The sequence below is a fragment of the Heterodontus francisci genome, chromosome 47 (genome assembly GCF_036365525.1).
Source record: "Heterodontus francisci isolate sHetFra1 chromosome 47, sHetFra1.hap1, whole genome shotgun sequence".
In the NCBI taxonomy this organism is placed as follows: Eukaryota; Metazoa; Chordata; class Chondrichthyes; order Heterodontiformes; family Heterodontidae; genus Heterodontus; species Heterodontus francisci.
This window is the reverse complement of record NC_090417.1, coordinates 1,043,405-1,067,092: the sequence shown is the minus strand read 5'-3', so window position 1 is coordinate 1,067,092 and position 23,688 is coordinate 1,043,405. Positions and strand designations below refer to the sequence as shown.

Genomic DNA, 23,688 nt, shown 5'->3' with positions numbered 1-23,688 from the left:
CAAGTCTCTGGGACTTGAACCCACAACCTTCTGATTCAGAGGTCAATGTGTTACCCACTGACCCATGGCTGATATGCCATGTGGGGAGGGAGGGCATTCCTAGAAGCAGAAGGGAGACAAAAAGGGCCAGCTCCAGCAGTCAAGGCCCTTTCCAGCACCGCTTGTGGGCCAAGAGCAGCAGGCGTGCCCTTCACGGCCAGCTCTTGATTTCACATCGATGACAGGCACTTCCCCCAAGCCTTCCTGGAAACCTGCCATTCTTGAATGCCTGACCTTGCCAGGGAAGGCGCTCCAGGCAAGGAGCCACCCTGCATCCCAGGGAACTTCTGATCATTGCAACCTGGTTGCTGATGCTTCGGCAGTGGTGGCTTCTCCAGGGTTAGCGGGCTCCAGGACAACTCCCAGTCCAATTTCACGGGATGACAGGCAGTTTCCCCCTGCCTGGGAGAGGCCAGGAACCACATAATTGCCATGAATCCGGAAAAAAAGAACAAGCCGCATTTATGAAATGGGAAAAGTTATTATCCTTCAGAAATCCATTGGGTCAATATTTCACACTTTGCCTGAACTTTATTCATCTTTAAAGTGTTGTGCTTTACCGAGAGAAGTGTTTACTATGTATGTGTTGTTAACTTCGCAATGTCTAAATCTCCTCTTCCTCTCCTCAGGCTTTGGGCAGTATGTACTTCCTACACGAATCAATTCAGGCCATTTATCAGTTTGATTTTAAAGGTAATTTTTACATCTACAAATTCTTAGCCTCCGATCTATCTACCTCTCTTTTCTCTTGCTCTTTCTCCCTCTGGATTCTTGTTACCTCAGTCAGTTCTGCTCTGAACATTCTTCGCTTGGTCTTTCTAAGCTCTGAATCCCTCGTCTCACATAGTCATCCCTCCGCTGGTATCCTCGCTGTATCATTGCACCCCTCCTATTCGAGCATTCTGAATCCCAGAACTCTGAAACTCCTCACCTTGACCCAGCTTTCCTTAATCCTGACCTCGAGAGGCTTTGGAAACGGATGGTCTGATTATTTGTCCTGATTTATTTCATATTCTGTCCTCCCATTTCCACCCGGAGACACATTTAACAAGTTTTTTTTTGTTAAATTTTGTGCACTGTTGGGCCCGAGGCGTAAGCAAATCTGCCAGCGAGGGAAGATCGGCCCTCTTATTGGATGGCTGGTGCTCTGGGTGAAAGGTCAAAGGGGAAAAGGTCAAAGTAGTTTTGAATCACCGTTTAGAATATTAAGAAAGGAAAACACTGCATGGCTATTCAAAAGAGAACAGAAAACACCTCATCCGACTGTTCTGGCCAAAAGGGGCTGCTCACAATCCTATGCCAATGACATCTATATTACCAATAATAAAGGGTTGAAGCAACTCCCCTCTGCTCATTCTAACTCAGAAGAATTCATTTAAATTTAGATTTAAATATCAAGGATAGGATGAAGTTTGCAGATGATACGAAGGTTGATAATGAGAAAGAAAGCTGTAGACTGCAGGAAGATATAAGGTGGGTTGTAAAATGGCAAATGGAAATCAGTCCGGAGATGTGCGAGGTAATGCATTTGGGGAGTACATACAAAGCAAGGGAATACACAAGTAATAGTAGGATGCTGAGAAGTGTAGAGGATCAGAGGAACATTGGTAGGTAGATAAGGTGGTTAAAGAAGACAGATACTTTCCCTTATGGGCTGAGGCACAGAATATAAAAGCAGGGAGGTTATGCTAGAACTGTATAAAACACTAGTTAGGCCACAACTAGAGTGCTGCACGCACCGTATTACAGGAAGGATATGATTGCACTTGAAAGGGCACAGAGGAGATTTACAAGGATGTTTCCAGGCATGAGAATTTTAGCTAAGAGCAAAGATTGGACAGGCTGCGGTTGTTTTCTTTGGAACAGAGGAGGCTGAGGGGAGATTTAATTGAGGTGTATAAAATTATGAGGGGCCTAGATAGAGTGGATTTTTCACCCAGAGGGTGATGGTGGGTCTGGAACTCACTGCCTGAAAGGGTGGTAGAGGCAGAAACCTTCATCACATTTAAAAAAACTTGAGGTGCCATAACCTACAGAGCTACAGACCAAGAGCTGGAAAGTTGGATTAGACTGGATAATTCATTGTCGGCCAGCACAGACACATGGGCTGAATGGCCTCCTCTGTGCCATAAATTGTTCTATGCTTCATATCTGCTCTTCAGCAAGGGCACCACGCTGAATGTTGGAATCACCGAACTGAACACCCGTCATTCTCTTTCTGCTGCATTGGCGCATTGCCCATCCTTCCATACTCAAGGAACCTAATACTCTCCCCTCTGCTTCAATTTAGTTCAAAAGTACAAGGAGGTGCTCGGGAAGGAGATCCACACGACCCATCTGGAGAGCAACAGCATGATTGAGAAAGAAAGGTTTGCCCAGGATTTCTGGCCTGAGGTAAGTCTGCCAGCAGAAGAGGCGTTTACTTGTACAGTGTCCGAGTGTCACGGGGGAAGGCGGTAATGCACTTTGTTACACATCCTGCAGTGCAGCAGCCCCTGTAAATGGGATCAGGAATGAAAACCTTGGCTGACCTTTCCTACTCAAGGCCCAAAACCCAGGCCTGAAATCAGCTCATTGAAGACTGACTGAAATTGAAGCTGAGACCTCCTGGGTGGGCATGAGTCAGTCCCACACCACACCATCTGTTTCAATAAATTACCAACATTTGCGTGTCCATTCCTGAAAACGTGCACCCACTCTTCATCGCCCAAGAGTTCAACGGCTTCTCCTCAGGGCCAGAATTCTTGGCGGAAAGTGTGAGCTGTTTCACTGTTAACATCACTTGAATAAAACCTGCACCCTCATGTATGGAACCCGTTTCTCTCCTAGTTTAAATGGTCTCGGAAAGGCTACGTTCGGACCCGGTGGAGACTCCAGGATCGGTATGACACAATCCATATCTTTCATTTGTTCTTTTCTGTTTGCTTATTGCCTCACCCACAATCCCCATTAACAAGAGCAAGAGGAAATGATGAAGGTGAGGCCTTCGTCAGAATTAGGAATTCGTCAGAAATTTTCATCCTGCCGTACAGTTACATCACCTGTGTTTCTCCTGCTCTCTGGAAGGATGTCTCCACACTCTGTGTCTGGCTCCGCTGGCAATGTGAATTTCATGTTCATGGCAGCAGAACCACATCCTATTCTGCCCTGGTATAACCACAAGGGTAAACCACGCTTTCCCCATCTGGTTCCCGTTCCTTGTTCCAGTTGAGGTGAAAGTGATGCTTAAATAGTTGGCAACTGTCAGGGCGACTTCAAAGCAAACTTCAGCTGACAGTCGGACTGTCCTCTGTTTCAGGGTGATGTTCCTGGCTGCTCTACTGAAAGTGCTGACTGTTGCCACAGAGCAGTTCAATGGCTGACTGGTGCTTTGAGTCAAAAAGCCGTAGGTTCATGTCCCACTCCGGGACTTGAGTGCAAGATCCATGCTGGCACTCATAGAATGGTTCCAGCACAGAAGGAGGCCACTTGACCCATCCTGTCCATGCCGGCTCTCTGTAGTAGCTCAGCTAGTCCCACACCCCTCTGCCCTTTCCCTGTAGCTCTGACAATTATTTCTCTTCATGTGCTTATCCAATTCCCTTTTGAAAGCCACAATTGAACCTGCCTCCACCACACTCTCAGGCTGTGAATTCCAGATCCTCATCACTCGCTGCGTAAAAAAGTTTTTCCTCGTATCGCCTTTGCTTTCTTGCCAATCACCTTAAAGCAGTGTCCTCTGGTTCTCAACCCTTCTGCCAATGGGAACAGTTTCTCCCTATCTACTCTGTCCAGACCCCTCATGATTTTGAACACCTCTATCAAATCTCTGCTCAACTTTTTCTTCTCAAAGGAGAACCCCAGCTTCTCCAATTTATCCATGTAAGTAAAGTCCCTCATCCCTGGAACCATTCTGGTCAATCTTTTCTGCACCCGCTCCAAAGCCTTCTCATCTTTCCCTATAGCTAAGGCCTTCCTTAGTACTCCCAGTGCAGCACTGAGGGAGTGCAGCACTGTCGGATGTGCTGTCTTTCGGATGAGATATTAAACCGAGGCCCTTGCTGCCCTCTCCAGTGGATGTAATAGATTCCATGGCACAGTTTGAAGAGGGGGGGAAATTTATTCCCAATACTTATCCTTCAACCAACAGCACTAAAAGAAAATTATCACACTGCTGTTTGTGGGAGCTTGCTGTGCACAGATTGGCTGCAATGATTCCTGCATTAAAACAATAACTACACTTCAAACATACTTTCTCGACTGTACAGCGCTTTGCCACATCCTGAGATTGTCCCACTCACTGCAGTTGGTAAAAATAAAAAAAAACATGTTAGCAGGTGGTAGGGGGATGCAGACAGTTTCGCCCTATCTGTGTGGGAACATACATAGATGCGATGCAATGTGAAAAGGCACAGGGCTCAGTCACAGCAGGATTGGGAGCAAGGGCCGATTACTAATTGTCTGAGTTATTCCATTTGCGCACTGTCTTTTCCAAAACTCATTGATATATCTTTTTCTGGACAGCATCTTTGACCTGGTGAACATCCACCTTTTCCATGATGCCTCCAATCTCGTTGCCTGGAAAAGCCCCTCCATCTTCCCAAGAAACAGACAGAAAGCACTGGGCCACGTCCTCAGTAGGTAGGTGATACCACACGGAGAGAGAGCAATAGACAACCTCTGGCTCTGAGATTATTTCACCGGCACAGATAGCCCAGGGTGGGGCGCCCCAATTTTTAACTAAAAACTCAGTGTGGGGAATTGGAAAAGTCACATGGCACCAAGTCCCATTTATCAGTTCACCCCTGTGCTCGTTGACCTACATTGCCTTCGGGTCCAGCAACACTTCAATTCTAAAGTTCTCACCCTTGTTTTCAACTCCTTTCCTATCTCTGCAACCTCCTCCAGCCCTCCAATTCTTGCGCATCCCTATTTTAATCGCTCTACTGTGCCTACAGCTGCCTCGGCTTCAAGCTCTGGAATTCCCTCCCTAAAACTCTATGCCTCTCTCTCTTTTCCTTAAGACCCTCCTTAAAACCTACCTCCTTGACCAAGCTGTAAGATAGTGGGGGTTTATGCTCCCTTCTAAGAACAGACTTGGCAGCAAAGCTTTGTTGTGAATCAACTTTATTGAGATAAAGGTAAGGACAAATTTATTATGTTTTCAGATGAACTATTGTCACAAACTCAGGCAGATTAAAAGTCTAATGCAGATTATACTATCCGTATTAGAAACTGGATGGCTAGAGAGCACGACTAATTTCTCTTTCAGTACCTTTGATCTTCAAGCTTCTCTCTCTCATCTCTTGATTGTTCGCAAATTCTCTCAGCCATGCAGGGACAAAGACAAGACATCTTTATCCTGGCTGCTATCCAATTAGCCCCTCCCTTTCCCCAATCATCATTAGCCAACCCAGGATCATTTTTTGGCAGTTGCTAATTCGATTTACGTAAATAATACCCCCTTTGTGTTGATTACTTTATCTTCATGCTTTTACATTTCGTGATCCTTTATCTCATTAGAATGCATCACCCTCGCATCTCCAGTCATTGAGGAAAGGAGGGACAACTGCTCCCTCCGAGTGACTGTACAGAACCTAAAAATACTTTCCTAATTGTTAACGCTGCTTTCTGTGCAGTGACCCTGCATCTTGCAGGATTGACATTTACCATATCCGTCGTCTTCTCACAGGATTACTGACGCCCGCTATGAGAAGGTGTCCTTCTTAATTTTTGGAGACAAAGCTATATCTTGTTCTCACAGAAGCTGCTTTTCACTGTCTGCTTTCCTTTTTCTGCAAGTAAGCACTTTAAAGCACGTAATCTCTCAGAATCCCTCCACCATGACATCTAGTCTACACTGTACCCCCTTTTCCTAAGTTTTCCTACTTTATCATACTATAAAGAAGGGTTCTAATGAGGTTAAATATTAGGTTATGATAAGTCAGTTGTTAGCTCATAATAGCTAGATTTTAACAATTAGTATACCAGTTAGTAACCTAATATTCGTACAAAGCTGTTGGTAACTGTCCCTATATCGACTTACATGGCTCGCTGTCAGCTTTTGTTTGATAATGCTCCTGAGATGTGCCTTAGGATATTTCACTGGATAAAAGGCGCTATATAAATGCACATTGTTGTTTTCGTTCCCAGCAAATGGCCACACATCATCCTTGCGATTGTAACCCTGTGCATCTCCAGTCATTGAGGAAAGGAGGGACGACCGCCCCTCCAAGTGACTGTACAGAACCTGCTAAAAACGTTTTTCTAATTGTTAAAGCTGATTTCTGTGCAGTGACCCTGCATCTTGCAGGATTGACATGTACCATATCCATCTTCTTTTCACAGGATTGCTGACGCCCGCTATGAGAAGGTGCCCTTCTTAATTTTCGGAGACTTCAATGTGCGTCTGGACACACAGAGAGTGGTTGAGGTAGTTCTCCAGAATTACTGCCTGTTATCCTGCACAATGAAGCCATCCCTTTTATAATTCAGGGAATATCAGTGAACCAAACCAATTTCTGCTCACCCCCCCAAATGCACAGAATTCTGGTTAAACGAACGCTTCCTATTCACTTGTTGCTTAGAATTCCAATGATCCAAACCTCTTTCAATTCATTCTGTAGAACATCGCCCTTGTGCATTAAGATAAAATCAAGCACTGCTCACAGAATCATAGAATGGTTACAGCACAGAAGGAGGTCATTCGGCCCATCATGTTTGTGTTGGCTCTCTGCAAGAGTAACTCAGCTAGTCCCACTCCCCTGATCTTTCCCCACAGCCCTGCAAATCTTTTCTCTTCAGGTGCTTATCCAATTCCCTTTTGAAAGCCCTGATTGAATCTGCCTCCACTACACTCTCAGGCCATGCATTCCAGATCCAAACCACTCACTGCGTGAAAAAGTCTTCCCTCATGTCGCCTCTGGTTCTTTTGCCAATCACCTTCAATCAGTGTCCTCTGGTTCTCACCCCTTCCACCAATGGGAACAGTTACTCCCTATCTACTCTGTCCAGACCCCTCATGATTTTGAACACCTCTATCAAATCTCCTTTTATCCTCTCTTCTCTAAGGAGAACAGCCCCAACTTCTCCAATCCATCCACATAACTGAAGTCTCTCATCCCTGGAAACATTCTCTTTTCACACTATATTTAATGCCTTCACATTCTTCCTAAAATGTGGTGTCCGGAATTGGACACAATACTTCAGTTGAGGCCGAAACAATGTTTTATAAAGGTTCATCATCACTTTTTGCTTTTGTACTCTATGCCTCTATTTATAAAGCCCAGGATCCTACATGCCTTTTTAACCACTTTCTCAACCTGTCCTGCCACTTTCAATGATTTGTGCACATATACCCCCAGGTCCCTGTGCTACTGCACCCTCTTTAGAATTGTATCCTTTATTTTATATTGCCTCTTCTTGTTCTTCCTACCAAAATATATCACTTCACACTTTTCTTCTCTGCATTAAATATCATCTGCCATGTATCCGCCCATTCCACCAGCTTATATCCTCTTGAAATCTATCACTATCCTCCTCATAGTTCACAATACCTCCAAATTTTGTGTCATCCACAAATTTCGAAATTTTGCTTTACACCTCCAAGTATAGGTCATTAATATAGAACAATAAAAGCAGTGGTCCTAGTACCGACCTCTGGGGAGCACCACTGGATACCTTCTTCCAGTATAAAAAAAACTGTTCACGACTACTCTGTTTCCTGTCACTCAGCCAACTTCGTATCCATGCTGCCACTGTCCCTTTTATTCCATGGGCTTTAACTTTGCTGACAACTCTGTAATGTGGCACTTTATCCAATACCTTTCTTACAGTGCACAACACATTGTACATTCTCTCTGTTACCTCACCAAAAAACTCTTTCAAGTTAGTTAAACATGAGTTGCCTTTAACAAATCTGAGCGGGCTTTCCCGAATGAATCCACCCTTCTGCCACTGGAAACTGTTTTTCCTTATTTACTCGATTGAAACCCTTTGTGAGTTTGAACACCTCTATCAAATCTTCCCTTAACCTTCTAAGGAAACAACCAGTCTCTCCAAATAACAAGTCTTTAATCCTTGGTAAATCTCCTCTGCTCGCTCTCCTTAAAACGGGGCGGGACAGTGGTTAGCACTGCAGCCTCACAGCTCCAGCGACCCGGGTTCAATTCTGGGTACTGCCTGTGTGGAGTTTTCAAGTTCTCCCTGTGTCTGCATGGGTTTCCTCCGGGTGCTCCGGTTTCCTCCCACATGCCAAAGACTTGCAGGTTGATAGGTAAATTGGCCATTATAAATTGCCCCTATTATAGGTAGTTGGTAGGGAAATATAGAGACAGGTGGGGATGTAGTAGGAATGTGGAATTAGTGTCGGATTAGTATAAATGGGTGGTTGATGGTCGGCACAGACTCGGTGGGCCAAAGGGCCTGTTTCAGTGCTGTATCTCTAACTAACTAACTAACTAAAAAAAAACCACAGTGCCCAGATCGAGCAGAATACTCCATCTGAGGCCTAACAGGAGTTTTATAAAGGTTGAGCACAACTGATGCTTTTTTTAAATATATGAATGGTATAGCTCAGTCTAATAAATTTAGGTTCCTCTGTCGTTATCTCCCAGACTCTCTGCAGCTCAGCCTCTGTGCAGACCATTTTGAATAATGATGCTGAAGATGTGAAGAAGGTTGTCTTTCAAGAGAGGGGCAATGACCACAAGGTACACGTGTAAAGATTTATTGGGCACCAGTCTAGGTGGGAGGTGGGTGCTTGCATGTACCTGGAGCAGCCACTCTCTACTGTGGGAGACAGGGGTCCTCAGTTTCTGGTCTGTGTGGACTGCATGGGAACCCACAACCAAAAGGATACTTTTTCAGTTCCTTTCTGCCAATAATGACGAGTGTCCATGACGAGTTATTTCTTGTATTTAATTCTTCTTTGTTACCTAATACTGACAAGCTGCAGAGAATGTGCATCGAGGTCTGTAAATGAGTGGTCAAATTTATGGAACAGACTCTCTAGCAAGACAGTGGAGGTAACGGTCCATTTAAGTCCACGTTAGACAGAGATCTTTCAAGACAGAACATTTTGGGATATGGTATATGAGTACTTTGCGACATGACTTGTGGGGCACGCTTTATGCTCAGGAGGAAGTTTTTTTTTAAAGAAAGACTTGCTTTTCTATAGCGCCTTTCATGACCCCAAAGCCAATTAAATACTTTTTTGAAGTGTAAGTGGTAATGTAGGAAACACATTAGTCAATTTGCACACAGCAAGCTCCCACAAGCAGCAGTGTGATAATGACCAGATAATCTGTTTTGGTGATGTTGATTGAGGGATGAATATTGGCCCAGCACACTGGGGAGAACTCCTCTGCTTTTCTTTGAAATAGTTCCATGAGATCTTCTACATCCACCTGAAAGGGCCTCAGTTTAAATCTCCTCCAACAGTGCAGTGCTCCCTCAGTACTATACTGGAGTATCAGCCTAGATTTTTGTGCTCAAGTCCTGGAGTGGGATTTGAACCCATGACCTTATGACTCAGAGCACGAGTACTACCTGTAGTGTTAGATTGATCTAGGTTTGATTGTATTAGTCTGTCCATTTATCTGTGTTCACTGTGTTTGATTGCTTAAGCCTTTGGCTTAAGAGTTAAAAGTGAAATTAAAAGACACTGCTTGGATCTTCTCCAGTAAACACACTGGCAGCTCTGAGACATGTACTGAAATTGTGTAAGTACTAATGTATTTTAAACTGCTGTAAATAAACCAGTTGGTAATTTAATACAAGTGTGATATCTGCATTGCTCTGAGATAAATCAGATATACATACTATATCCAGCAACCTGGCATAAAGATAACACTATCCATTGCGCCACACCTGAAATCAATGACTGCAGACCTTTAGTTCCCAAACCTCTAAGCCCAAAGAACTATTCCTGATATCCCGCAGCATTGGTTTGTATCTGTAGGTTGATGCTGTGGGACAGAGGGTAATCGAATATGCTAACATCTGTTAAGTATGCATTTGTAGCAGTCTGAACCCCAGTGTCGCTGACAGCTGTCTCTTTACATTTTCATTTCCTGCAGTTACAGGTATGATCAAAGTCATCCAACAACTTGTATAGCACCCTTCTCAGAACCCAGTAGGAGCTGTGAGCAAGAGGTCCTAACCCACTGAGCCCTCATTTGTTCCCTTCGGATTTCATAAGGCAGTTGACTAGAGCGGGAATATAGCAGAACGGCTCTCTTCATGCGCTGAGTGATACTTGGTGTTCTTATCTCTCCTGTGCAGGTGCTGCTGAGGATCGAATCAAAAACATTCGACTATTTCGATCAGGGGATTTTCCGCCAGGACAATGGGAAAGCTGTGCGTAAATTCGAATCCGCTATCGCGATTGCTCTCGTGTTTATCTGATTGATTAACTTCACACGCGACAGGCCGCTGACTGTTCACCTCTCTTTAGCTTTTAGAATTTGACAAAGAGTTGGCCACGTTCATCGATGAGATCTGTGAACTGGACATTCAGTTCCCACCAAGGTAGGTGAAGATTAAAAAAAAAGATAAAAGGAGCAGATTCCCGAACTGTTCTCTGACAGAATGCGGAATAAAATTATTAATGTGCACTAAAATAATCATTGGAAAATACTGATTGATATCTGTTTGAACTACTGACATATAAGCAAGGAAGAAACATAAACAAATACTCACCTAACTGATCGAAGGCAATATTCCAAAGTTTGTGTCTGTTGCTCAATGTAATGGGGCAGAGGGTAATTAAATATGCTAATGTATGTTTCACGTTCATATCATTCTGAACAGCAGTGTCTTCTTCCTGGTCAAGCGTAAATTTCCTGCAGTCACGGATATGGTCAAAGTTATCCAGCAAGTTGCATTTATATACCGCCTGGAAATGTGGTAAAACATCCCAGGAGCGTTGACAAACCAAAACTGACGCCAAGCCACATAAGATCTCACAACAGGTGACCAAAACCTTGGCCAAAAGAGATAGGTTTTAAGCAGCATCTTAAAGGAGGAGACAGATTTGAGAGGGGTTTAAGGAGGAAATTCCAGTGCTTATGGCCTGGGCAGCTGAAGGTACGGCCGCCAATGCTGGGGTGAAGAGAGTAGGGAATGCACAAGAGGCCAGAGTTAGGGGAACGCAGAGTTCCAAATCTTTAAGCTGAGTACTGTCCAGTGAACTGCAAATCCCTTCCTCCTCCTTCCATTTTTGTAGGAATGGCCAACTTGATAAAGCCTTTCCTTTTTGTTTCCCCGTTGCCTGAAATTCCAACAGAGCAGAGCCTTGGAGTTCCAATGAACCAGTGGCTTCCTGAGGCAGAGAATTCCTGAAGGTCGGATCTATTCCCTGTGCGTGGGACTGGGCTTCTCTTCCAGTCTTTATTTCAGCCCAAGCCATGGTGCTAAGTGAGCAGTCAGGGGTCAGTGACTCTCGTATGAGCAAGGAACAGACTGAAGTCCAGGGGAGTGAAGGAGCTGTATCTTCCCTGTAGGGTTGTGCCGTGCAAAAGGTTGAGTAGGTCCTAATTGTAAGCATGTTGTATCTGCTTTCCAGTTACCCATACAGTGAAGTGAACACTGAGGGAACACAGTATGCAAATACCCGTTGCCCAGCTTGGTGTGACCGCATCCTCATGTCTCCATCTGCCAACAAAATTGTGATAAAGGTAACATCCTTTCCTCTGGATCTTGCCTTGATACTTCTATGGCACAAATGCGAAATCCTATATATATATATATATACACACACAACTTGCATTTATATAGCGCCGCCAAAAAAAGGACGTCACAAGGTGCTTCACGGGTGGAAGGGAGAAAAAGGAAGCACAAGGTGAAGAAGGCACTATTAGGAGGGGTGGCTATGGGCTGGCTGAAAGAGCTGGGTTTCTAAGTAAGGTCTAAATGGAGGGAAGTTCGCCGGAGAGGTTTAGGGAGGGAATTCCAGAGCGTGGGGAATAGGCAGCTGAGGTACGGGTACCAATGGTATGGAGAAGGGGTCTTACACTTGACTGGGCCATTCACCAGCTAATAAAGCATACAGTATCTTGGGCTTTATTAATAGGGACATAGAGTACAAGAGCAAGGAGGTTATATTTAACTTGTATGAGACACTAGTTTAGATTCAACTGGAATATTGCGTCCAATTATGGGTGCCACACTTTAGTAAAGACGTGAGGGCATTGGAGAGAGTACAGAAAAGGTTCACGAAAATGGTTCCAGGGATGAGGAATTTCAGTTATGAAGATAGATTGGGGAAGAGAAGGCTGAGAGGTGATTTGATAGAGGTATTCAAAATCATGAGGGATCTAGACAGAATAGATAGAGAGAAACTGTTCCCACGCATGAAAGGATCGAGAACGAGAGGGCACAGATTTAAAGTATTTGGTAAGAGAAACAAAACTGACATGAGGAAAAACCTTTTCACACAGCCAGTGGCTAAGGTCTGGAACGCGCTGCCTGAGAGTGATGGAGGCGGGTTCAATTGAAGCATTAAAAAAATTAGACAGTTATATGAAAAGGAAGAATGTGCAGGGTTATGGGGAGAAGGCAGGGGAATGGAACTGAGGGAGTTGCTCTTTCAGAGAGCCGGTGTGGACACGATGGGCTGACTGGCCTCCTTCTGCAGTGTAACTAACTATTCTGTGGGGGATGCCAGAGGAGCAGACAGTTTTGGGGGAATTTTAGAGCCAGAGGAGGTTACAGAGAAAGGGAAGGCCGGGAAGAGTTTTAAATATAAGCGTGAGAATTATGAAGTTGAGGAATTGGAGTCAATGCAGATTGACGAAGGATGGGGTGATTGTCAAGTAGGTCTTGGTGCAGGACAGGGTATGACGAGCGGGATTTTGGATGAACCCAAATAACACGAAATGGTGGAAATCCCATGCATTCTAAGACATTCCATGCATGTAGCCAAAGGGCAGATGAGGAAGAAGGGCAACTCAGGAGTAACTGAGTGGAGACGGGAAGCTAATGCTACGGATAGTGACAACAGTCAAACAGTTAAGAGTAGAAGTGATTGAGGGCCAATCCCACTGAGCTGGGCAATGGAGGAGGGTGGTGTCGGCAACTGTGTCAAAGGCTGATGAGAGAAGGACATGAAGAAGACTGCCATTAGGATTAAAGGCCTGCTTGGGTCTGCAAATGAGACCCGACCTGAGCCCAACAGAACCGCATCTGACCCTGAGCCTGACCGGGCCTGAGTCCTTCCATTTTTTTCCCACGCATGACCCGACATCAGTTAACCTACCTTGCATTTTTCACTTTGTTCCTTACCTGCACAAGCAAAACCACCTTTAAAGTCCAAAAAGTAAATGAACATTAAAGTCACTTACCTGAAGTGGTGATAGAGGGTGTCCGATCCGGCCCAACCTGACCCGAGCCAGAATGCTGGACCCGGAAGTGCCACCTGTCCCTGACACATGTTGTCGGGTTTGGTTCGGGTAGCAGGCCTTTAATTGGGATGTCAATTGTGACTTTGCCAAGAGCCATTTTGGTGCAGTGGCAGGGGCCGAAATCTGTTTGGAGAGCTTCAAACAGGGGAATGGTGGGAAAGATTTGGGTTCCGGAGGCGACAACACGTTCAAGGGCTTGGGAGAGGAAAGGGAGGTTGGAGATGGAGGGCAGTAGTTTAGAGAACTGATGGGGCATGTGTGGGCATTACCTCAGAAGGGGCAGCTTTGAAAGGGAAAAAGGACACCAGCTAATAAAGGGAGAGGGAACCATTTACAGTGTCAGCGAGCATGGGGGCCAGGAAGGGAAGCTGGGCGGTCAGCAGTTTAGCAGGAGTTGGGTTAAACAGCAGCAGGAGGATGTCGCAGGGATGAGATGAGAATGGAGAGTGTATGAGAGGTAAAAGTTGTAAGGGGACAGACTCTCTCTGAAGGTTGCAGGAGGTCACTGAGACCAAGAATACCCCAGGCTTTCAACCTGATTTTTTTCATCTCCAACTTTATTTGTTGTTTCACCAAATATTTGCTGTCTGAAAGTGCAATCTCCACATACAGAGAAATTTTAATTAAGAGATCCCTTGGATGGAAAATAACCCTTTAAAAGCCTGTCATTTTAATAGGGTCCTATCATTGGCACTGTGAATGCTGGGATAGCACTGCCTCCATTGCTTAACAGAAGAAAAATGTGTGCCATTATAAAGCAGGGCATCAGACTGTTTTCTCATGTCAACAAACCACTCAACATGCATATGGAGGTGTATTTCTTATGGCATATGTGTTTTTGATCGTCCAATGAATTTCGCTGTTGAGGTCAGCTAACCACTCAAGGCTCAGGGGACAGGATTATGGAGGGCGGGTGATGCCCCTGGAATATAAAACTGTATTTTGATCATTGATACCTTGTATTTTAGGGAAAACATGTTTATGATCTAATGGGACCGGCAGTCTGCATGGGTGACCATAAGGTGAGAGATATCAATGTTAGTGATTTGTAATCGGTGTGAGTGAGCACAGAGATTTTACATTCAGCAAGGGATATTAGCGCTGGATGTGGAACACTTTATATATAACCCCCACAAAACTCATTCACTGACCCAATGTTAAAATACAGCCCCTAGTTTCAACAGCAAACACTCCCAGAGCAGCTACAGCAAGGGTTAGATACAGAGCAAAGCTCCCACTGCAGTGACATCCTAAGCAGGTTAGAACTGCATCTATCACAGTATACCACACCTCCACTTTCAGGCCAGGGCCCATTGCTCCCAGCAGTCAGTGGAGTGGGAATCTCTAATTGCTATTCAAGACTGTGCTGAATGGCCTGTGCACACCGCCCCCAGCCATGAGGAAAGGGCTACGGCCAGAAGCACTGTTGTTTTTTTCTGTTAGCATGCATCCTATGGGGCATTGAAAATGGGAAGAGATTTCCTTTTGTTTTTCCATTTTCTGCCCTGTGTTCTCACCTATTCTTCATGTGTGAGCCTTGGCAGGCTGTTTGACAGAAGGAGGGCCTCAGAGAGGCTGATTCTGCCCTCACTTCTCAGACCAGGAGTGACAGAGTCAGGAGAGTAAGAATTGGGCCTCGTAAGGGTGTTGCAGTGGGATATAATGTTGCCCGTAATCCACTGGGCTTAACATATAGCCAGATTCACGGGACAAAGTTTCCTCCCTGATGTTGCAGGAGCCTCCAGTGTAAGTGGTTGCGAGTAGACTCACCCCAGGTCCTGGCAAGTTTTGTCTGGGTTAGGGTTGTGATCCCTCCCACAGTTTGAATACCCCAAGCTCACTCTCTTGGCACACGTGATGATTGGTCACTTGGTGTTTGCAGATGGGGCCTTTTTTAGGAAGATTCCATTTATGGGACTACACCCTAGCAAAGTGTGAGGCAGGTTAACCCTGTTCCTGCCTGTCATTTTTGCATGTTTGTCCGAGTCAGAACCTTCACCCCACCCCAAAAAAAAAAATTGGGAGCCCTGGACAAAATCCTGGAATTGGGAAGTCCCTTCCCCACTCTACAGGTACCTCCAACAGTGCAGCATTCCCTCAGTACTGCACTGGGAATGTAAGACTGCACGTGTTACCTGTTGATAACCTAATACCATATTTATTTAACTGTTTTTCCCTTTTCCCTTCCTCACCAAATCCAGCCCGTGTTCCTATACTTCCAGATTTCAGCTTGAAAAGAAGTGGTAGGTACATGTGCCAAGGTGACATAACTTCCTTCAAACTTGCATTCTACTGCTTGTATGTTTCTGCATGCAATATATTTTTAAATTGCTTCAATACCTTGTTCGAACAATAATTGTTGTGTCTGTCATCATTTGCTGTTTCCTTTTCAAAGTGTTCCTCCTGTTAGTTCAATCACATTCATGTCTGATGCACCTTTCTCCAATGGCAGTGCAATTGTGTACATGTTTCAATGCTGAATTTTGGGTGACATTTTGTTGTCCAATCAGAACATAAGAAATAGGAGCTGGAGTCGGCCATTCAGTCCTTCAAGCCTGCTCCGCCTTTCAGTAAGATCGTGGCTGATCTTCTATCTTAAGTCCACCTTCCCGCACTATCCTCATATCCCTTAGTATCCAAAAATCTCACGATCTCTGTCTTGAAAATACTCAATGACTGAGCATCTACAGCTCTCTGGGGTGGAGAATTCCACAGATTCACAACCTTGAGTGAAGAAATTTCTCCTCATTTCAGTCCTAAATGACAGACTCCTTATTCTGAAACCATGGCCCCGCGTTCTAGACGCCCCTGCCAGGGGAAACATCTTCCTAGTATCTACCCTGTCAAGCCCCTTCAGAATTTTAAATGTTTCAATGAGATCACCTCTCATTCTTCTAAACTCCAGGGAATATAGGCCGAGTCAACTCAATCTCTCCTCATAGGACAATCCCCTCATCCCAGGAATCAGTCCAGTGAAGCGACGTTGCACTCCCTCTATCCTTTCCTAGGTAAGGAGACCAAAACTGTGCACAATGCTCCAGACCCTATATAATTGTAGTGAAACTTCTGCACTCTAATACTCCAATCCCTTTGTAATAAAGGCTAATATACCATTCCTAATTGCTAATGATTTCCTAATTGCTTGCTAAACCTGCATGTTAACCTGCATTGTACTTGCTGTCTATGTCCTCATGTAAATCTGTCACTGTATGCTCTGTCCACTGCTCTCCGAACGTTAGCTTTGTCAGGCATTTGATCAATTTAAATATCCAGATTATTAATGCAAACTAGGAAACATGCGGGGATCCAAGCAATCCCTCTTCTCTCCCCTGGCCAGTCTGACATTACGCCTCACACAAATACTTCCCGTGTGCTAATTTTTAACTCCATGCTTTATTCTGAATTCCGGTATGATTTAGTTTACGTAAAAGTCATGTGGCATCTTGTCAAAAGTTTTTCTGAAAGCACAGAAACTGTATCTTGAAGTTCATTAACTTCTTCACCGTCAAAGTAAACAGATTTGTTGCACATAATCTTCCACTTTTAAGCTCAACTGGCTCTTTGCCATTGAATGATTTCTAAAAGGTTCTGCTAAAACATACCTCTATTTGACCTATTGTTGATGGTGGGAAAATGATTGCCTGACTGAGACACGAGTCAAGTATTTTAACACAGTTTGCCACAGGGAGATGGTAGTTTGTGGTAATGTCAGTGGGATAGTAATCAGAAGCCCAGGCTAATGCCCTGGGGACATGAGTTCAAATCCTACCATTGCAGCTGGTGGAATTTAAATTCAATTAATCAATTACAAAAGAATCTGGAATTGAAAGCTAGCCTCAGTAATGGTGCCATGAAACGATCATTGGTCGTCGTAAAAACCCATCTGGAAAGGAAATCTGCCATCTTTACCCAATCTGACCTACATGGGACTCCAGACACACAGCAATGTGGTTGACTCTTAACTGCCCTCTGAAATGGCCTATCGAGCCACTCAGTTATCAAGGGCAATTAGGGATGGGCAACAAATGCTGGCCTTACCAGCAATGCCCACATCCCACGAAAGATTTTTAAAAATTGTCAAATTGCCCCATTGTTCAGTATTTGTTGCTGTGTGTGTTCTCTTCACAGTATTCCCATTTTATATTGACCATTAGTCGAAGACCCTATTATTATCACTATTCATACCTAACTTCCTTAACTCAACGCATATCATCGTCTTTCTGTAGACAGTTGCTATTGGAGTGTTCTCATGCAGTGTAGAAGTTAAATATCAGTAGACGTACTGGGGAGGAAATTCAACTTGCTCCCAACCCACTCCCCCCACCACACCACACCACCGACCCACCCCTCTCCTTCCAATGTCCCTTTAAGGATTCCTGTTTTGGCCATTTAACACCCAGTATAATGGGAGGAGCATACTCAGCTGAATACATGCCCATTTGAACTTGAATTCCCCATTTGAGACTCAACAGCGAGCGGAGGGGCCCCGATTTGCATATTTCAGGAGCCCAACGCCTGTTTAGTGTCTGAGGCAATCTTACGCCAGAAAAACAGGGGGCACGAGGTAAAGCCGTCTCTTCGTAGAACAACATGGGTTCAAATCCCACTACAGTAGAAGGTGGAATTTGAATTCAATGAATGAATCTGGAATTAAAAGCTAGTATAATGATGGCCATGAAACCTTTGTCGATTGTTGTAAAAACCCATCTGGTTCACTACTGTCCTTTAGGGTAGGAAATCTGCTGTCCTTACCTAGTCTGGCCTACATGTGACTCCAGATCAACAGCAATATGGTTGACTCTTAACTGCCCTCTGAAATGGCCTAGCAAGCCACTCAGTTGTACCTAATCACTACGAAGTCAATAAAACAGAATGAAACTGGACAGACCACGCAGCATCGACTTAGGCAAACCCAGCCTGTCGACCCTGCAAAGTCCTCCTCTAAGGGCTTGTGCCAAAGTGGGAGAGCTGTCCCACAGACTATTCAAGCAACAGCCTAACATAATCATACTCATGGAATCATACCTTACAGACAAGGTCCCATACACTGCCATCACCAACCCCAGGTATGTCCTGTCCCATCGGCAGGACAGACCCAGCAGAGGTGGCGGCACAGTGGTATACAGTCGGGAGGGAGTTGCCCTGGGAATCCTCAACATCGACTCTGGACCCCATGAAGCCTCATGGCATCAGGTCAAACATGGGCAAGGTAACCTCCTGCTAATTACCACCTACCGCCCTCCCTCAGCTGATGAATTAGTACTCCTCCATATTGATCACCACTTGGAGGAAGCACTGAGGGTGGCAAGGTCACAGAATGTACTCTGGGTGGGGGACTTCAATGTCCATCACCAAGAGTGGTTCGGTAGCACCATTACTGACCGAGCTCGCTGAGTCCTGAAGGACATAGCTGCTAGACTGTGGTGAGGGAACCAAGAGGGAAAAACTTGTCCTCATCAATCTGCCTGCCGCAGATGCATCTGTCCATGACAGTACTGGTAGGAGTGACCACTGCACAGTCCTTGTGGAGATGAAGTCTTGTCCTCACATTGAGGATACCCTCCATCGTGTTGTGCAGCACTACCACCATGCTAAATGGGATAGATTTCGAACAGATCTAGCAATGCAAAACTGGGCATCCATGAGGCGCTGTGGGACATCAGCAGCAGCAGAACTGTACTCAACCACAATCTGTAACCTCACGAACCAGCATATTCCCCACTCTACTGTTACCATCAAGCCAGGAGTGCAGGAGAACATGCCAGGAACAACACCAGGCATACCTCAAAATGAGGTGTCAACCTGGTGAAGCTACAACACAGTTGCCTGCCAAATGGGTAAGCAGCATGAGATAGGCAGAGCTACGTAATCCCATAACAAATGGATCAGATCTAAGCTCTGCAGTCCTGCCACATCCAGCTGTGAATGGTGGTGGACAATTAAACTAACTGGAGGAGGTGGCTCCACAAATATCCCCATTCTCAATGATGGGGAGCCCAGCACGTCAGTGCGTAAGATAAGGCTGAAGCATTTGCAACAATCTTCAGCCAGAAGTGTCAAGTGGATGATCGATCTCGGCTTCCTCCTGAAGTCCCCAGCATCACAGATGCCAGACTTCAGCCAATTCGATTCACTCCACATGATATCAAGAAACGACTGAAGGCACTGGATACTGCAAAAGCTATGGGCCCTGACAATATTCCGGCAATAGTACTGAAGACCTGTGCTCCAGAACTTGTCGCGCCCCTAGCCAAGCTGTTCCATTTCAGCTACAACACTGGCAACAACCCGGAAATGTGGAAAATTTCCCAGGTATGTCCTGTACACAAAAAGCAAGACAAGTCCAACCCGGTCAATTACCGCCCCATCAGTCTACTGTCAATCATCAGTAAAGTGATGGAAGGCGTCATCGACAGTGCTATCAAGCGGCACTTCCTTAGCAATAACCTGCTCAGTGATGCTCAGTTTGGGTTCCACCAGCGCCACTCAGCTACTGACCTCATTACAGGCTTGGTTCAAACACGGACAAAAGAGCTGAACTCGAGGTGAGGTGAGGAGAGAGTGACTGCCCTTGACATCAAAGCAGCATTTGACAGAGTATGGCTTCAAGGAGCCCGAGCAAAACTGGAGTCAATGGGAGTCAGGGGGAAAACACTCTGATGGTTGGAGTCATAACTAATGCAAAGATGGTTGTTGTTGTTGGAGGTCAATCATCTCAGCTCCAGGACATCACTGCATGATTATTGCACAATGTTCAGCACCATTCATGACTCCTCAGATACTGAAGCAGTCCCTGTAGAAATGCAGCAAGTTTGGACAATATCCAAGCTTGGACTGATAAGTGGAAAGTAACATTCGCGCCACACAAGTGCCGGGCAATGACCATCTCCAACAAGAGAGAATCTAACCATCTCCCCTTGACATTCAATGGCGTTATCATCTCTGAATCCTCTGCTATCAACATCCTGAGGGTTACCACTAACCAGAAGCTGAACTGGAGTAGCCATATAAACACCGTGAATACAAGAGCAGGTCACAGGCTAGGAATCCTGTGACGAGTAACTCACCTCCTGACTCCCCAAAGCCTGTCCATCATCTACAAGGCACAAGTCAGGAGTGTGATGGAATACTCTTCACTTGCCTGGATGGGTGCAGCTCCAACAACACTCAAGAAGCTCGACACCATCCAGGACAAAGCAGTCCGCCTGATTGGCAACCCATTCAACTTAAATATTCACTCCCTCCACCACTGACACACAGTGGCAGCAGTATCATCTACAAGATGCACTGCAGAAACGCACCAAGGCTCCTTAGACAGCACCTTCCAAACCCACGACCTCTACCAACTAGGACAAGGGCAGCAAATGCATGGGAACACCATGCAAGTTCCCCTCCAAGTCACACACTATCCTGACTTGGAACTATAATCGCCATTCCTTCACGGTCACTGGGTCAAAATCCTGGAACTCCCTTCCTAACAGCACTGTGGGTGTATCTCCCTCACATGGACTGCAGCAGTTCAAGAAGGCAGCTTACCACCACCTTCTCGAGGGCAATTATGGATGGGCAATAAATGCTTGCCTTGCTGGCGACGCCCACATCCCATGAATGAATTTTTAAAAACCATAGAATGGTGCAGCACAGAAGGAGGCCATTAGGCTCACTGCACCCGTGTCGGCAATTTAATAGCGTTATTCTTCCCCCATTGCCCTGTTAATTTTACACTTCCAAGTATCAAACCAATTTCCTTTGAAAAGTTACTATTGAATTTGTTTCCATCTTAATCAGCAGTGCAATCCAGATTAGAACAGCTCTCCGTGTCTCTAGTGCTTTAACCAATCTGCGTCATCTGGTTCCCGATCCTTCTGTCACTGGAAGCGGTTTCTCCTTATTTGCTCTATCAAAACCATTCACGACTTTCACTGCGTCCATTTAATCTTCCCTACTCTCCCTTAATAGGGATGGCCTGTGACTTCTTATGACCTTCAAATCTTATCTCTTTTCAGGTGAGAACAGAGGCAAAGTGATGTAGGCCCATCGCCAACAGAAGCTGCAGTAATCCTCGGCCGGTAAAACTTCAGGGGTCGCCCTGGAGAACTCAATCTCAACAGTTTGAAAGCCAACTTATTGCAGAGTCTCCCCCAGTTCTTAACTAACCCCATCCCAAATTTCTGGGCCAGACTGTGGGGATTATTGGCCAGTCGGCAGCATTATTTAGGAGTCATGGAGAGTCCATGCTTGGCATCTCCCAAAGAACTGAGCGTCCAACCTGAATCCTTTCTTAACATTTCAGTCTTTGTACAGAGAGTTTTGTGCAGCTAAGCTCGGTGTAAGGAACGCACTGTGTACATAAGCTTTATTTATCAAGATTTTGGTTTCCAGTCTGTGATTTCTTACTGTTCAGAAGGCAGCCGTGCAATAAATCCGCCTGAATTTCCACTCCTGGTGACAGACTCACAATCCTTGTTGGTGATTTCTGTATCGACTGAGGGCAGGTTTGGGGTTGACTGTGGTCGTTAAATATCTGTTATCTAGGCTTACATTAAAGATGCCTGAGGGGACGAAGATTGATCCCGATGATATGGAGACATACCCCAGCAAGGGACATCACCCTCCAAAAAGGTAAAGGGAGACAAGGTGTGTTGCAATATTAATGGTCCCAATTCAGCAGTTAAGTTCTCGGACTTACAGAAGTCAAGCTTGACTAATCTAGCCAATGTCCTGAGGGGGAACCGGGGTGTGATTCTGGGAGTGGGTGACTCTTCTGCCATTGCTTGCGCACGTGTTGTCAGCACAGCTTTCCAGGAATTCCCCTTCTGCGCTTCCTCCATTTGCGTTGCTGTATTTGTTGCATTTTCCACATACCATAACTCAGCAACCCGCCCTGAAACGTTAACTCTGCTTCTTCCTCCTGCCTAACCTGCTGAGTGTTTCCAGCATTTGCAGATTTTTCTTTCAGAGGTCCAGCAGTGTTTTGCATGTGGACTTCCTTGATGTACATGGTCACTTCTGATCTTCCACGTTTGTACAAGTACCCCATTCCACACACGTCTCCTTGTACCCCCGATTGTGTTCAAAGCAAACTTCATTCAACCATCTTCAAAACTAAATCATTCTTTCCAAGGGCATCAAAACTATGAACCCCTTCCACCGAACATCAGCCCATAAGCTTTAAAAAACTGAGCATTGCCAAATCGGTATGTCTTGATTCACATAATCTCTAATATTCTTTTCAAAGATTGTGTTGCTGTAACCTATTGATCTTGTTCCTTCGCCTAGGCTTCTCTGGAAAAGAAAGGCTTCCGCACAGATTTTCAACATTCTGAGTAGCTTCTGTGCCAGGGTTAAAAAATCAGAACTCTGGAAATTGCCATATAAGCAAAGATTGAAGTCCATTGGTTCACCTTCTCTACCATCCTAACAGTCATGTGATACAAACATAATGGAGCTGTTGACTAATCTTAGCGATCAACATGCACTCAGACCCAGACATAGAGCCATTACGGCACAGGAGGCCATTATGGCACAGGAGACCATTCCGCCCATCGAGTCCCTGCGGCTCTCTCTAGAGCAATCCAGTCAGTCCCATTCCCCCCGCCCTATCCCTGAAAGTTTATTTCCCTCAATTGCTCATCCAATTTCCTTTTGAAATCATTCATCATCTCCGCTTCCACTGTCCATGTGAGTAGCAAGTAGTCATTCGCACTCGTGCATAAAACAAGTTCTTCCTCGCATTCCCCCCTGTAATTCTTGGTCAAAGCTTATATCTGTTTTCTTGTGCCATCAGCTAATGGGAACAGCTTCTCTTTGACTACTTTACTGCAACCTTTCATGAGGGAAAACCAACAGTGGTGGAGAGCTTGGAGAACCATTGGTTCTCAGGCAGTGCATTCCAGATCCTAACCACTCGCCACCCAAGAAAAGTTTTTCCACATGTCGCTTTTGCTTCTTTTGCCAATCACATTAAATCGGTGTCCTCTGGTTCTTGATCCTTCCGAACAGTTCCTCCCTATCTACTGTGTCCAGGCCCTGTGTGATTTTGAACGCCTTTAACAAATCTCTTATCAACCTTCTCTTCTCCCAGGAGAATAACCCCAACTTCTCCAATCTATCCATGTAAACTGAAGTCCCTCATCCCTGGAACCATTCTGGTAAATCTTTTCTGCACTCTCACTAAAGCCTTCACATCCCTCCTAAAGGGTGGTGCCTGGAATTGGACACAACACTCCAGTTGAGGCTGAACCAGTATTTTATACAGGTTCATCAT

The 23,688-nt window shown here is 45.2% G+C and overlaps 1 protein-coding gene across 4 annotated transcripts in view; it reads left to right on the top strand.

Moving 5' to 3' along the window:
* Positions 1-21,860, top strand: part of LOC137357116 (inositol polyphosphate-5-phosphatase A-like) — a 44,052-nt gene extending 22,192 nt beyond the window's left edge. The window contains exons 5-16 of one of the 4 annotated variants that reach the window (XM_068023156.1): positions 669-732; positions 2,330-2,433; positions 2,869-2,921; positions 4,543-4,659; positions 6,367-6,451; positions 8,634-8,729; positions 10,303-10,377; positions 10,475-10,548; positions 11,585-11,696; positions 14,390-14,443; positions 15,623-15,664; positions 21,428-21,860. In XM_068023156.1, the coding sequence (XP_067879257.1) occupies positions 669-732; positions 2,330-2,433; positions 2,869-2,921; positions 4,543-4,659; positions 6,367-6,451; positions 8,634-8,729; positions 10,303-10,377; positions 10,475-10,548; positions 11,585-11,696; positions 14,390-14,443; positions 15,623-15,655 (867 nt within the window). In that variant the 3' untranslated portion in view covers positions 15,656-15,664; positions 21,428-21,860. The remainder of the gene's footprint in view (positions 1-668; positions 733-2,329; positions 2,434-2,868; positions 2,922-4,542; positions 4,660-6,366; positions 6,452-8,633; positions 8,730-10,302; positions 10,378-10,474; positions 10,549-11,584; positions 11,697-14,389; positions 14,444-15,622; positions 15,665-21,427) is intronic. The other 3 variants (XM_068023159.1, XM_068023158.1, XM_068023157.1) reach the window with 3 other exon arrangements.
* The last annotated feature ends 1,828 nt before the right edge of the window (positions 21,861-23,688 follow it).